Source organism: Semicossyphus pulcher, unplaced genomic scaffold, assembly GCF_022749685.1.
Source record: "Semicossyphus pulcher isolate SPU_LCO1_2020_fin unplaced genomic scaffold, fSemPul1.0.p SCAF_15, whole genome shotgun sequence".
Classification (NCBI taxonomy): domain Eukaryota; kingdom Metazoa; phylum Chordata; class Actinopteri; order Labriformes; family Labridae; genus Semicossyphus; species Semicossyphus pulcher.
Window position 1 is genome coordinate 28969339 of NW_027211659.1, and position 13198 is coordinate 28982536.

At 45.4% G+C, this 13198-nt stretch overlaps 1 protein-coding gene across 1 annotated transcript in view; it reads right to left on the minus strand.

Annotated features, from left to right (window-relative positions):
- The window catches only part of LOC138591994 (titin-like), a 191914-nt gene that overhangs the window by 97436 nt on the left and 81280 nt on the right, over positions 1-13198 (minus strand). Inside the window, exons 96-114 of the mRNA XM_069662570.1 lie at positions 10182-10253; positions 9896-10000; positions 9713-9811; positions 9178-9222; positions 7102-8718; positions 6540-6590; positions 6006-6401; positions 5618-5896; positions 5191-5460; positions 4950-5089; positions 4718-4844; positions 3504-3770; positions 3107-3373; positions 2609-2872; positions 1760-1899; positions 1359-1485; positions 874-1140; positions 466-732; positions 67-333 (exon numbers count right to left, since the gene is read on the minus strand). Coding sequence (XP_069518671.1) covers positions 67-333; positions 466-732; positions 874-1140; positions 1359-1485; positions 1760-1899; positions 2609-2872; positions 3107-3373; positions 3504-3770; positions 4718-4844; positions 4950-5089; positions 5191-5460; positions 5618-5896; positions 6006-6401; positions 6540-6590; positions 7102-8718; positions 9178-9222; positions 9713-9811; positions 9896-10000; positions 10182-10253 — 5067 coding nt within the window. The remainder of the gene's footprint in view (positions 1-66; positions 334-465; positions 733-873; positions 1141-1358; positions 1486-1759; positions 1900-2608; positions 2873-3106; positions 3374-3503; positions 3771-4717; positions 4845-4949; positions 5090-5190; positions 5461-5617; positions 5897-6005; positions 6402-6539; positions 6591-7101; positions 8719-9177; positions 9223-9712; positions 9812-9895; positions 10001-10181; positions 10254-13198) is intronic.

The window sequence follows — 13198 nt, forward strand, 5'->3', positions numbered from 1 at the left end:
ACAGTGGGCGGGGCTTGCGGTCCTGGCCGGGGCTGGGGGGAGGGGCTGGATCGCCGCAGGTATTACCTTCGATGTTCAGGTCGGCTGTGGTTTTGTCGGTGCCACAGTCGCAGGTGTACGCTCCCAAGTGACTCCTTGCCGCCTTCTTGATGACCAGCATGCGCTTCTTGCCGTCTGATTGGATGAGAATGTTCTTGGAGGGAAATATTTCGTTACCGTCTTTGAACCATTTGACCTCGCCAGCGGCCTTGCTCAGCTCGCAGGACAAAATGACCTCGTCTTTCTCGACGGCGGTGTAGTTCTGTAGCTTCACTGTGAAGTACAGGTCGCCCTCTGCAAAAAGGCAAACAACAAAACCAGAAATAACCGGTTAAATAACAACAGTTCTGCTAGCTAAAACACAGACATGCTAGCTATGTCTCTGTGTGGGAGTTCAGCTGCATCCTTCCAGAAACGGACACTAACCGAGCACGGTGAGCATGGCCTCTGAAGTCTTGCCCATGGCCTCCACTTTGATCATGGAGGTGTCGTCGATGGTGACCTCCTTGAAGGCCAGTGTGTGGACTTTTCCGGACTCCGACATGTGCACCACCTTGCTGGGGTGCAGCCGGACGTCGTTTTTGTACCAGACCACGGGGATCATTTCATGAGAGAGTTCAACGCTGAACTCTGCAGTTTCACGTTCCTTCACAGTCACGTCTTTAATCGGCCTGATAAATTCGAGCCGAATACCTGACAAACAGAAATTATATAGACATTTAACGGCGTTCTGCAAACACACACCTGTCACAGAGCACACGAAAGGCAAAGTTTGCTCACACTCAGGTCCGCCCAAATGTTCACATCACACCAGGGAGGTCTGACTCTATTTACCTTTGATTATCAACTTCCCAGAAGTCCTTTTGTCTTCAGCATCAAACATGTATTTGGCTTCGTCTTCATATTTGGAGTATTTTATAATAAGAGTGTGTTTCTTTCCATCTACCAGGAGTTCAAACTTGTCATCATTTGACAACTCCTGAGATCCCTTCAGCCAACGGAAGCTTTTAGGCTCTCTAGAAATTTCCAGCTCAAACCTTGCCTCATCCTTCTCGTACACATGCACGTCTGCCAGTGGTGTTATGAAAGAGACTGGGAGCTCTGTTGATTCAGACATACAGAGTTAATATCAGGGCGCAGATGGACATCTGTCCTTACATCTCTCTATTTATATTTATGCACCAAAAAAGTAAGACGACAAGAACTTCGGATAAAGCAGAAGAGCGAAGCAGAAGAATACTTGTGTGCTAAAGCATTCCCGTTTCAAAGCACAGATCTGAACTCTTAAAACAAGTTAGAGTGAGGACGTGAGAGCTCACCCTTCACTTTCAGGTTGGCAGAACACTTGGCGTTGGCAGCAGTAAACGCCACCTCGCCTGTTTGAGGCACTTTGCAGTTGTACAAGACCAAAGTGTGTTTGGCGCCGTCCTCCACAATCTCAACATCCTGTTGATGGTCGACAAACTTTCAATAAAAACACGAGACCTCAAGGAAACGTGATGAGAACAAAGCTGCGGTCGATTCACTGTCATTTGTTAACCAGCCGGAGATGAAACTGTCTCAAACTTCAGATTTTAACCCTCACTGGTTGGACGTGTGAAATCTTTTGTGGAAAAACTTTCTTTCTTAAGGAAATCTACGTCATGGTTAAGTCTAAATGAAAATGAATCGAACCACAGGCTACAAGATATCTGTTGGGATGTACTTCAGTGAGACATACAGCAGATGGACTGAGGACCTCTCCGTTCAGTTTCCACTGGCCGTGGACATCGTCCTCACTGAGCTCGACCTCAAACCGAGCGGTCTCTCCGTCAAACACTTCAACGCCGTACAAAGGCCGGACCACCTTGATGTGGCGAGCTGACGTTTAAGAGAGGACAAAAATCTTACCAAACATTTAGACATACATTTAAAACACAACAGACATATTTGACTCATAACTGACACTATACAGAAACCTCAATTTCAGGTCCTGTACAACAACCTCCTTTATTGTGCTGTAAGCAACCTTTTCATCGGAGCATAAACAACCAAGTGACCAAGACTGTGATGATCCGGGTACAACACAGCCGAGTAATTCTGACTGATCTTTGTCAGAGTTAACTTCCAATGAGACATTTGGTTCTTTATGGACATTTGAGGTTCTATAGTTTACAGTAAATAAAGGCAGGTTTGTTCCTTCAGAGAGCAATGGTTCTGTTACAAGAACCATGAAAACAATCTGAACTAGTGTCTTTGAGAACACAGGAAGGGACAAACAGAACCAAACAGAACACATACACGAGTTCTGGATGAAGAACACTACAAGAGGTAAACTAGGGTGACCATCTCTGCAAGCCTTTCCCCTTGTAGTGCTTTTCTACCATGATCACAAGAGTGGAGTGATGAGACGGACCACATACGGGGATTGATGATGGAAGTGAAGTGATGACAGCAAAGGTGAAAAAACCACTAATAAAGGGTGATGGGGCAGGAGGTGTGGTTAGCGGGCGATGCAGGTGAAGGGGGAGTTTAGGAGGGGGGCATTGCCTCGATGGAGATGGAAACCAAACACAAGCTGTGTTTTTACCTTCAATGTGCAGCACTGCTGTTGTCTTGTCTGTTCCACAGTCACACAAGTACTGTCCTTTGTCTTTGTCCCCAACTTTCTTGATGACAAGCGTTCTGCGTTTGCCCTCGGCCTTGATGGCCACCATCTTAGAGGGCTTGATCTCAGCCTCATTGTGGTACCACATGACATCGACGTCTTTGCTGACCTCGCAATCGAGAACAACCTCGTCTTTCTCCACTGCAGTGTAGTCCTGCAGCTTAACTGTGAAGTACGCATCTCCCTCTGGAATGGGGAAAGTTTGAGTGACTCTCCGGAGCACATTCACAAGACATGAACAGTATGTGGTACAAGACAAACAAGACGGACACAAATGCAGGACATAGAGAACACTTCAGACAGATGAACAAACACACAGAGTGGTTCACACAAACATGGACACACTGTACAAACAGCTGTGGGGAAGAAGAACAGACACTGGAGCAGGAGGACAGAAAGAAGACATTACTCTTGGTTTACCTATGACCGTCAGGTTGGCCATGGAAGGAATTCCTTTGGCTTCAGCCTTAATCTGGCAAATATCATCGAGAGTCACTTCCTTTATTTCTAGCACGTGTTTCTTTCCATCCACATGTGTGACCACGGTTCTGCTCGGATGAAGTTTAACGTCGTTCTTGTACCAGGTGACGGGGATGTTCTCATGAGAGAGCTCAAGCTCGAACCGAGCCGTATTGCCTTCCTTCACAGTCTGGTCCTTTAGCGGTGAGATAAATTTGAGCCTGATACCTGTGTAAGTGTATTAGTAAAGCATATTCATATGAGTTAGTTTAAAGGAGGAGCCAACCAACTCAATGAATGGAGTCATAATAATAAAAGTTCTGCTCGGTGTGTCCAGTAACGGCCGTCCAGCACTTACCCTCCACTGTGAGTCTTGCTGCTGAGGTTTTGTCCAGGACCCCTATCGTATATTCATCCTCATCATCAAACTCACAGCAGTTTATAATCAGCATGTGCTTCTTTCCATCATCGATGATGTCATACTTTTGGTCAGGGGTAATGATGTCAGCCCCTCTAAACCACAGGACCTTAGCGACATCCTTCGTGATGGTGCATTCAAACTTAGCCTGCTTCTTTTCAGGCACAGACACGTCCTTCAGCGGGACAACAAAGGCCATTTCGATTTCTAGGTTAAAAGGTGACAGAAGGACAAAACATCAACGACAAACGAACACAACAACAAAACAACAATCTACAGCAAGTGGCCAGTTCACCATGTACTCCCTTGTAAACAGCACTGGGCTGTGACCGTCCATGGCCCTAGAAGTATATGGAACCCCAACACAGTGATATCAAGGCGTACTGATGTAGTGACCTTGTCTGTTGTCGGGGCTCATACATGTCAGAGAACCTGTGAGAGATATCTTCAGGCGGTTCGGATCTATGGACGAGTTGAAGGACTCAAGGAAATGAAGGCTAACATGCTGACAGCAAGGAAACAGTCCGGCCGGTCACACATGTTCACCACAGGGAAGGATCCATCCATCATCTTGTTCCATCAGCATCATGGATGTGACAGGAATCTTCATTCTTCAGGCCGTTCTTCATGTCAAAGTCTTCAGCGGTGACCTTCAGTCTGCAACTGTTTGAGTGAATCCACTATCTGCAGCTACCGTTTCATCACACACTGTACTCAGTTACTTTGGGTACAGCAATAGCTAATGTGATGGTGGAGTTAAACTGGCCACTGTACGTAGATCAATACAAAACGGTTAACCACAGACGGTACAAATATACAGCAGTGACGACACACAGTTTGACGTCGCGTCAGACAGAACACCACACAGGTTTCGCACTGAACAGTACGACAAACAGACAAACAAACACTGGACACCATGTCGACCACTGGAAACACCTGTGATCCATATCAGCTCCACTTCTCCATGAAGTCTCCGAGCACGGCACAAATAATGAATTTCACTTCCTTTTAAATAAAGATCTAAGGTCCGCTCTCGTGTGCCGTACAGCTTTATTTTATGCCCACGGACCTTACGCCTTTATTTTTACAGCTAATATCCGAAACAATCAAGGTACATTGTAATTCTGGTCCGGGATACCACGACTGCTCCTTACCTTTGACATTGAGCATTGCGCTGGTGATGGCGTTCAGAGCCTGGTAGGACACTTCTCCGGCGTGATCCAACTGGCAATTTTTCAGTATGAGCTTACGCACTGGACCCTCCATTTGGATGTCACACGTCTGATGAATACATTATAAAACATTTAAATTTCAATCAGAGTGAAAATAAACCTTTGAGTTTGATGCATTAAGACTCATAACAGAAACCTGTCCATCCTGTCTTACCGGGGATCTGGTCAAAACCTCTCCTTTGAGCTTCCATTCTCCTGGAACATCATCCTCAGAGATCTCTGTCACAAACATGGCATCTTCCTTCTCAACCACCTCCACGCTGGCCAGGGGCTTCAGGATCTCAGCCTCCCGCTCTGAGAAAGACGTATTATTAATAAGACATGTGAAATGACAGAAGGACAGATAGGTTTGAGGGAGTCAAGTCAAAGAAAGGTAAGCAGGAATATTGATAAACCTCCTAGTGTAAGCTTGGCAGTGTAGAGACGTCCTTCCACCTCCATGGCATATTCTGCTACATCCTCAGGCTGACAGTTCTTGATGGTGAGCGTCAGCTCCTTTCCTTCCTTCTTGATCTCCACCTTGTCAGAGGGCGTGACCTCATTCTCTCCTTTAAGCCACTTCCAGTTGGGAGTGTCCTTGAAGAGCTCGCATTTGAACACAGCAGCAGCCTTCGGTTTCACATGCTGGTCTCTCAGGGGCTTCACGATCCAGTCCTTGATAATTTCTGTTGGATTTTAAACGTGACATAATCAATAACAATCCCACTGTTCAACACAAACGGTGCAGAGGACCAAACACAGGCAGAGTCTTAGTTTGGTTGATCTGTTGGGATGATGTACGCTACTGTTTTTAGCTAACTGTGCATGTCCTCTTTTTCTTACCGATGATTTTGACTGCTGTTGCCGTCTTCACATCCTCCTGGCCGGCCACTTCACACGAGTAGGAACCAGCGTCCTCCTCGGTTGAGTTCTGGATGGTCACAGCATGCTGCATGCCAATGATATTGATCTGAACCTTGTTGGCCTTCTTCTTCAGCACCTCGCCGTTCCTCTTCCATACCACCTCTCTCTCTTTGTTCAGCTCACAGGTCATGTACAGAGGCTGACCCTTCAGAGCAGAAGTCTCCTCCTCCAGCTCCTTGATCCATTTCACAGGTAGTTCTGTGAGGAGACAAAGGCAAGGAGCAATATCAGCATCAGCAAAGGCTTAAACGGGTTCATGACAACACTTTGCTGAACTTCAGGGCACCAAGAGAAAACACATGCATACCTTCAACAATGAGCTTGGCTGTGCAGGATATTTCCTTGCCGGCGTTCTTGGCGATACAGGTGTATTCACCGGTGTCCGACAGCTGGACATCAATAATGTTTAACTTGCGATCTTTGCCATCAGAGGTGAACTTGTGCTTGGGGCTCTCGCGCAGGTTACTGTCATCTTTCATCCATGTAGTGATGGCTGTGGAGGGTGAGACCTCACACTCAAACACTGCAGCTGAGCCGATAGACTCGGCCTCCTTCAACACGATGTCCTGAAGCTTCTTGATGAACTTCAGAGGGACAGCTTTGAGCTTGAATCCTGCGAAGGGTTCCTCTGGTGGTGACGGGCCTTTTCCTCCAGGCCTCAGGCCCCTGCCCCGACCTTCTCCTGGGGACGGGGTCTGTTTGGCTGAAAGACAAATCGCACACAGACAATGAACTCACATTTGACTTTCAAGAGAATTAATGGCATATCCACACAGGACAGAATAATAGCCTTTATATAATAATAGAACAGTTGAAAGGATTACTGAGACAACAGACTTACGTTTCAGCCCTCTACCTCTAGCTCTGCCTGCTTCTTCTGCTGGTTGTCCCTCTGTTCAGAAACAATTTAGATTAATTTGACGCACACGAGGTAATCACATCTTAATGTCTTCATAAACGTGCATTTGCCAGGGTAGATGTAAAACCAATCCAATGGGTAGCAGGATATGAAGTGATGGTGATGGTAAATAAATGAAACAATGGAACAAAGGCAGACCTCACACACAACTACATACGAACTACAACCTTTTACAATATGACAAGATGGAATAATTAACGACGACACGAGCAGGGAGGACACATGTCGGACTGATGGGGATGGCGTGATATAAAAATGGCAGACGTGGAAACAACATAACAGAAACAGGAAGCAGTGAATGTGTTTGACACACAGGATGATAGTTAACATAAACACATGAGAGAGATGACGTAAATCGGTCACACTCAGGATGTGATGAGGAAAAGACGATGTAGATGGAAGCATGTTGGCTGGAATGAGTAGAATTATTCAGAGCATGATGAAGAGATGGTCACCCAATAAGCTGGGGTTTCCACCATCTCACCTCTCCTGGTCACCCCTGGTACCTCCAGAGCACCTTCCTCCGCTTCACCTTCCCATTCCTCTGGGGGAACTAGCTCCCAGCCCCAGGCCTCTTCTCCCTCCTGCTCTGCCTCTTCCGCTTCAAACTCTTCTTCAAATACCTCCTCCTCCGGCTGGGTGGCGATCTTCTTCATCTGTACAGCTCCAGGAGAGACCTCCTTTGCCAGGGGAACCCTTCCTTTTCCAGGTTCTGCAGCCTTCTCCTCCGGTGACGGCTTCCTTGGGACCTTCTTGAGAGTCACAGCTTCAATAGATTCTTTGGGTGAAACACTTTTAGGAACCTTTTTGAGTTTATCAACACTCGGCCTCCTCTCAACAGGGACTTTCTCTTCTTCTTTAAGCTTATCAACCTTGGGAGATGGTGTCTTCTTCAGCTCGACCTTCTTTAGCTGCTCCAGAGGTTTCAGAGCCACTTCTTCTTTCTCCTCTTTGGCCTTGGGTATGATTCCCTTCTTCAGCTGCAGAGGTTTGGGCTCCTCAGGAACCTTTTCAGGTTTCTTAACAGGTGCTGGCTCAGGAGAGACTTTCTTCTCTGCCAGAACTGCTTCTACTTCCTTTGGTTTCTCTGGCTTCTTTTCTGGAGCTTCTGGGATCTCAGGTTTCTTCGGTGTTCTTTCAGGCTCTCGTTCTTTTGGCTTTTCATCTGGACTGCGGCGTCGGAGCCGGTCATCAATTGGCTTCCTGTCTTTCTCCTCTGTTGGTTTCTTCTCAGGCTCTGCCGCCTCTTTAGAAGGCTTGGAGAAAGGCTTCAGCTTAACGGTTTCAATCTCTTGTTCCTTTGTTGGGATCTTCTTCACCTTAGTGGGTGGTTTGACCTCCTCGGGCTCTTTCTGTGGAGTTGCCTTTTTCTCCACTGGTTTTGGCACTCCTGCTGCTGGCTCCTTGACCTCAGGAGGAGGTTTCTCGGGTTTCTTAGGAGGTTCCTTGGTTTCCAGCTCTCTGGGGGTCCTCTCTCCCTTCTGGAAAGGCACAGTATCCCTGTCAGGCTTCTCCTTCTTATCTTTCTCTGGCTCCTCAGGTGGTTTAACAGGCTTTTCAAATGGTTTTAGTTTGACTACTTCTGGTTCTACTTCCTCTGCGGGCAGTTTCTTCACTTTCTTCAAAGCTGCACTCGGCGGGGCAGGTTCCTCTTCCTTTTGGGCCTTGGGAGTTTTCTTCAGAGAAATCTTTTCCTCAGGTTTGTCATCTTTCGGGGTGGGTTTTTGGCGGGTCCATGCATCTTTGGGAGCTTCTTTCTTTTCCTCGTCCTTAGACTGCAAAATTTCTGGCTTCTTCACCACATCTGCTTTGTCTCGAGGTATCTTCTCTTCGACCGTTCTCCTGGTGACGAACGACATCTCGACAGCTTCTTCTTTATGCACCAGCTCCTCAAGATGAAAGACTTTGGTCTGGGTGACCTTCTGAGGCTTTTGCTCTTCTTCAGCCTCTTTTGGTGGAACTGAGGGAATCTTCTTCAGTTTGATGATTTCCTGCTCCTCTTCTACTTCCTTCACGACTCTGGTTGTTTTCCTCAAGGTGGGAATTTCAAACGTTCCCTCCTCTTCCAAATGAATTTTACCTTTTTTGTGCAGAACCAATTCTAAGGCAGCAGAGATTTGACATTACTTATTGACACTTCACTGACAGCATCATTTGTGTAAATACATGTGCAGACAACACTTGAAAAATAAAGTCTAAACACAAAGAAAACATTCTGTTCCTTCTGTTTTATATGAAGCTTATTTAAACAGATGACATGACACAAAGCAGACACACGTGGACAGGAAACAGCCACCACCACGAGACTCTACAGAACAGCAGATAAACACATTCATGTGTTTCCTTTTACGTGGATGTATGAGCCAATCAGAGCTAATTAAGGTTCAACTCCATGCTTCCTTTTGAGCTCCAACAGCCCACACTGATGTTTTGAAACAATGAACCTGGTGTGTTTTTTTTCTCTATATTGGGCTGTAAAGGATTGTGGACATGTAACTTCACTCTTGTTGCTGTATATTGTATGTACTGAGGTAAAGAGAGAGACAATCAGTGCTCCTACCTTTCTTGACTCCTCCAGGTGCCTGGACAGGTCCCTTGGTTTCATCTAATACAGAGGTATAGTTCAGAAAGTTGTTAATGAGGCCTGTTATTGAACACACATTTCACTGATTTGTAAAAAGGGAAAGAGCTTACAAACAGTGAGGATTTGTCATCAAACACATTCAGAAATAATTTTCTCTCACAGAATGTGGATGACATGACGCTGTGACTAAGAGGCAAAGCACAGTGGTCCAGTATCACGTGATTCAGACAAATGAAATTTGATTGTTTGATGAGTTCAGATAAAGAGGTAAAATGAAGTGGTGTTAAAGGACAAACGTGGCGTGCTCAAAGGCGATGGATTAATGACCAAACAAACAGGACAAGACAAATGGTACAACACTGCTTTTCTTCTTCACAAAGCAGACGGACAACCAAATCAACCACAACAGTGGAAACGCACGAGTGGGAGGTTATATAATGCAGTGATAAATTAAGAGATGGAAAGGGCCGAAACAAAGAGGTTTTCCTCTCAGGCCTTCTCAAACCTCTACCTTTCTCAGGTGCTTTCTTTTCTACCACAATCGGCTTCTCTTCTTCTGCGACCACCCTGGTTGGTTCTTCAGCCTTTGCGACCGGCTGTAGCTTGGAAACTTCAAGTATAAAAAAGAGGGTATGAAGTAAAGTCTAAAAACACAGAAGGTTTATGGATTCTTTGAAAAAACCTGTGTGGATACCTGGCTTTGTCTCTTCTTGTGGGGTTATTTTCTTCTCTAACTTTTTGCTCTCTTCAGGCCTTTTGGCAGCTTCTTGAACTTTTATCGGCGCCTGCGGTTTGCTCTCTTCAAGAACAAGGTATACAAGCAGTTCAGCAGAAAGCTCTACAAACATTTACTTCTACATCTAAGAGCTTGACACAGAAAAGAACCAAAGTTCATATCGCTCAAGAGTGACATTCTTTAGCAAATGCCATCGGGAAACAAACAAACACACAAAAACACAGTTTAAGGAGAAGTCAGGTACCTTCTTGAGGAGCGGCTGGTTTTACCAGCACTTCTTTGACTTGTGCTGGTGCCTCCTTCTCCTTCACAGGAACTTGGAATGAAATTATATAACAGTCAGAACCTTGCTAAGAGTGATGGGGTGTGCACTGAGCCATGCAAATACAAATAACACAAAGAGAACCAAGAAAATCACTGAAAACATTTAAAGGAAGATTTAAGTTCCAAGACGCTTTCCAAGAAATTTCCACAAAAATTTCTTGTGTCATCGTCTGTGAAAAACATTTGTATACACACGTGAACGGACGCAACAAACAGAATGAAGAAAACCATGAGAGAAACCCAACATACGACGTGGTTCAGATACCAGGTGATAAGAAGAGGCTGTCTCAGGCGACAGCATGACCGAGCAAGAATACAGTTTGTGCCCAGACACGATGGGTGACATGACGTGGATGTCCTCTTGAAACAATGATGACAAAAAGGAATGAGTTGATAAATCCATAAGAGGGTGACAGTGCACAGCGATGTGTGGTGCTCAGATCAAAAACACGTGCTCGGTGACACAGAACATTCTTCCTGCTATACCTCTGGAAGGTTCTTTCGCTTCTGGTCCCAAAGACAAAACTCTCATTTCTATGTCGGACTGACGCCCCTGATCTTCTCCCTCCTCGCTGCTTACGGTTTCAACATCCTGAGGACGGATGTGTTGGACGTCTGCTTTCAGACAAGACTCCTCGATGATTGGCTCCCATGTCCTGGCGGCACCCTTCACGTGTTCTGCAGAGTCTGTTTGGTCAGCAGTCTTGTTCACAACGGTCTCTGGCTTAGTTATATCTGTTACTGAGGGTTCTCTGACTGCCGGCTCTGCCATCGCAGGTTTGGATGTCTTGGATATCTTTGTTCCTTCATAAACTAATTCTCTGGACATTTCTTGTGTTTCTTTCACGGGTATATCAAACTGCTTTCCTGTGATGTGTTCTGGTTCAGTGGTTTTATTTTTTCTGTGAAGCTTTTTGACAGTTTTATCTGCTCCCATCACTCTGTCCGTCTGTACTACTTCATCCTGCTTAATTACTGAATCTCTTGTCATCACTGTGGGTTTGCCTGACACAGCTGTAATGTGTTCTGTTGTTGTAATTCTGTCTCTCTGCGTGTTCGTTTCTGCTCTGTCTTCAGCTATAAGTGATTCTTTAGATGTCACCTCGGGTGTACACATTACTGCAGCTGTTTGATCTTTCATGGTGACCATCTTTGATTGAATGTCTTTAACTGGGACATCAGATTCCTCACTTCCCTGAACAGTCTGTGTTTGAGTATCTACAACTACTTCTCCAACCCTTGTGCAGCTTTCTGAAGTATCTCGGCCTCGCTGTAATTGTTCAGCAGTGGACTCATCTTTGGTTGTACGTTGGTTGGTACGTGTGGTTGAATGATCTCTGACATCTACCTCAGTGTGTGCTGACACTTCTGCCTTTCGTTGAGTTTGTTGTTGTTTTGTTTCTATTGTATTTTTGTCAAACTGACTTCCTGACTTCTCTGAGGACTCTGGACTTTGTGAATGTCTTGTAGGAGCAAGCTCACCTTCATAGGTGTCCTCTTTCCCTGACGTTCTGTCTTTTATGAGCGGGTCAGGTACAATCAATCTACTGAGGGTTTCTGATTTAACACCTCCATCTTCCACTATGACATGTTTTTCAGATGCAACCTCCATCACAGGTGCACCTGAAGTTCCTCTAACGACTTGTTCCTGTTTGTTTTCTGTTGCTTCAAGGAGGGAAACAGAACCATATTCATCTTTAACCACAGCTGTCTTAGCCTGAACTTCTTCAAGGGACGTTTCTGTAACTCTTTTATCTTTGATGGATTTCCTGGCGTGTTTATCTTTAACCTCTGTGTCTGATGCTTGTGTTGCAGGAGGAACAGCTGTCTTTGATTCACTTTGTTTTTGTCTGCTTTGTATCTCTTCAGCTGGAGAAACTGTGCTGCTTCTGTCTGCTGCTTCCTGCTGTTGATGTGTTGCTTCTGTTTTGGATGCAACTGAGGCCTTAACTGTGATTTGTCTTTTAGGTAATTCATCTCTAAGGGGAGTAACCTTCTCTGTTTTATGTTCTACTAAACCGACTTCACTCTTGATACTTCCAGCTGTAACCACTTGTTTGTCCGTTAAAGAGTCCTTTGACATTACAGCAGTGTCATCTGACTTATGAACGTTAATATCCTTAACGAGAGTATCAGCTGTGATGTACCTTCGGACAGGGTCTGACTCAACATCTCCATCTTTAACTATCAGGGACCTCTCAGATGCTACCTCCATCACAGGTGCCACTGAAAACTTTCTTTCCACTTGTTCTGGTTTTGTTTCCGTTACGCTGTGGTATTCTTCTTTTAGTACGACCGTCTTTGACTGCACTCCTTCAACAGAAATGTTTTTGTTTTTGTCTGACCTTTGACCTTTCTTTTCTAACAGTTTAGATGTTTTAGTCTGGACATCTTCCACTAAGATCACTGCTGTTTCCTGCTCGGCCTTTGCTCTGATAACTTCTCCCTTCTGTAACAGGTGCTCTGACTCACCTGCTGTCTTTGTGTCTACCTGGATGGATTCAGCTGTTTGTTCTTGTTTGCCTCGCTGTGCTGTAACCGAGTCCTTCCTTACAGTTGGAGAGACTTTCCCACTTTCATCTTTAAGTGGTTTAACTGTAATTTGGACACATTTCTGGGCTGCCTGTTTTCCTTCTGAAGTCTCACCTGTCTTCTTCTGTTCTGTTTCCACTCCAGGTGTACCGTCTGCCTTTGTGTCAGTGTGTGCCTGCCTCATTGATTCAGGCCCAGTCGCCTCTGAGGTCGGCTGTTTGAAATTCTTTCCTCTTATTTGACTTTTATCAAATATTTCCTGAGTCTCTTTTCCCAACACAGATTCTAAGTAAGGTGCTTCTCGCTCGGCCTCAGGTACTCCTTCTTTTCTTGTAATTTGCTGTGTTGGTTTTTGTTTAGTTTCCTGTGCTGTCTCTTTTGGGGATCTGGATGCTTTTAAATTGT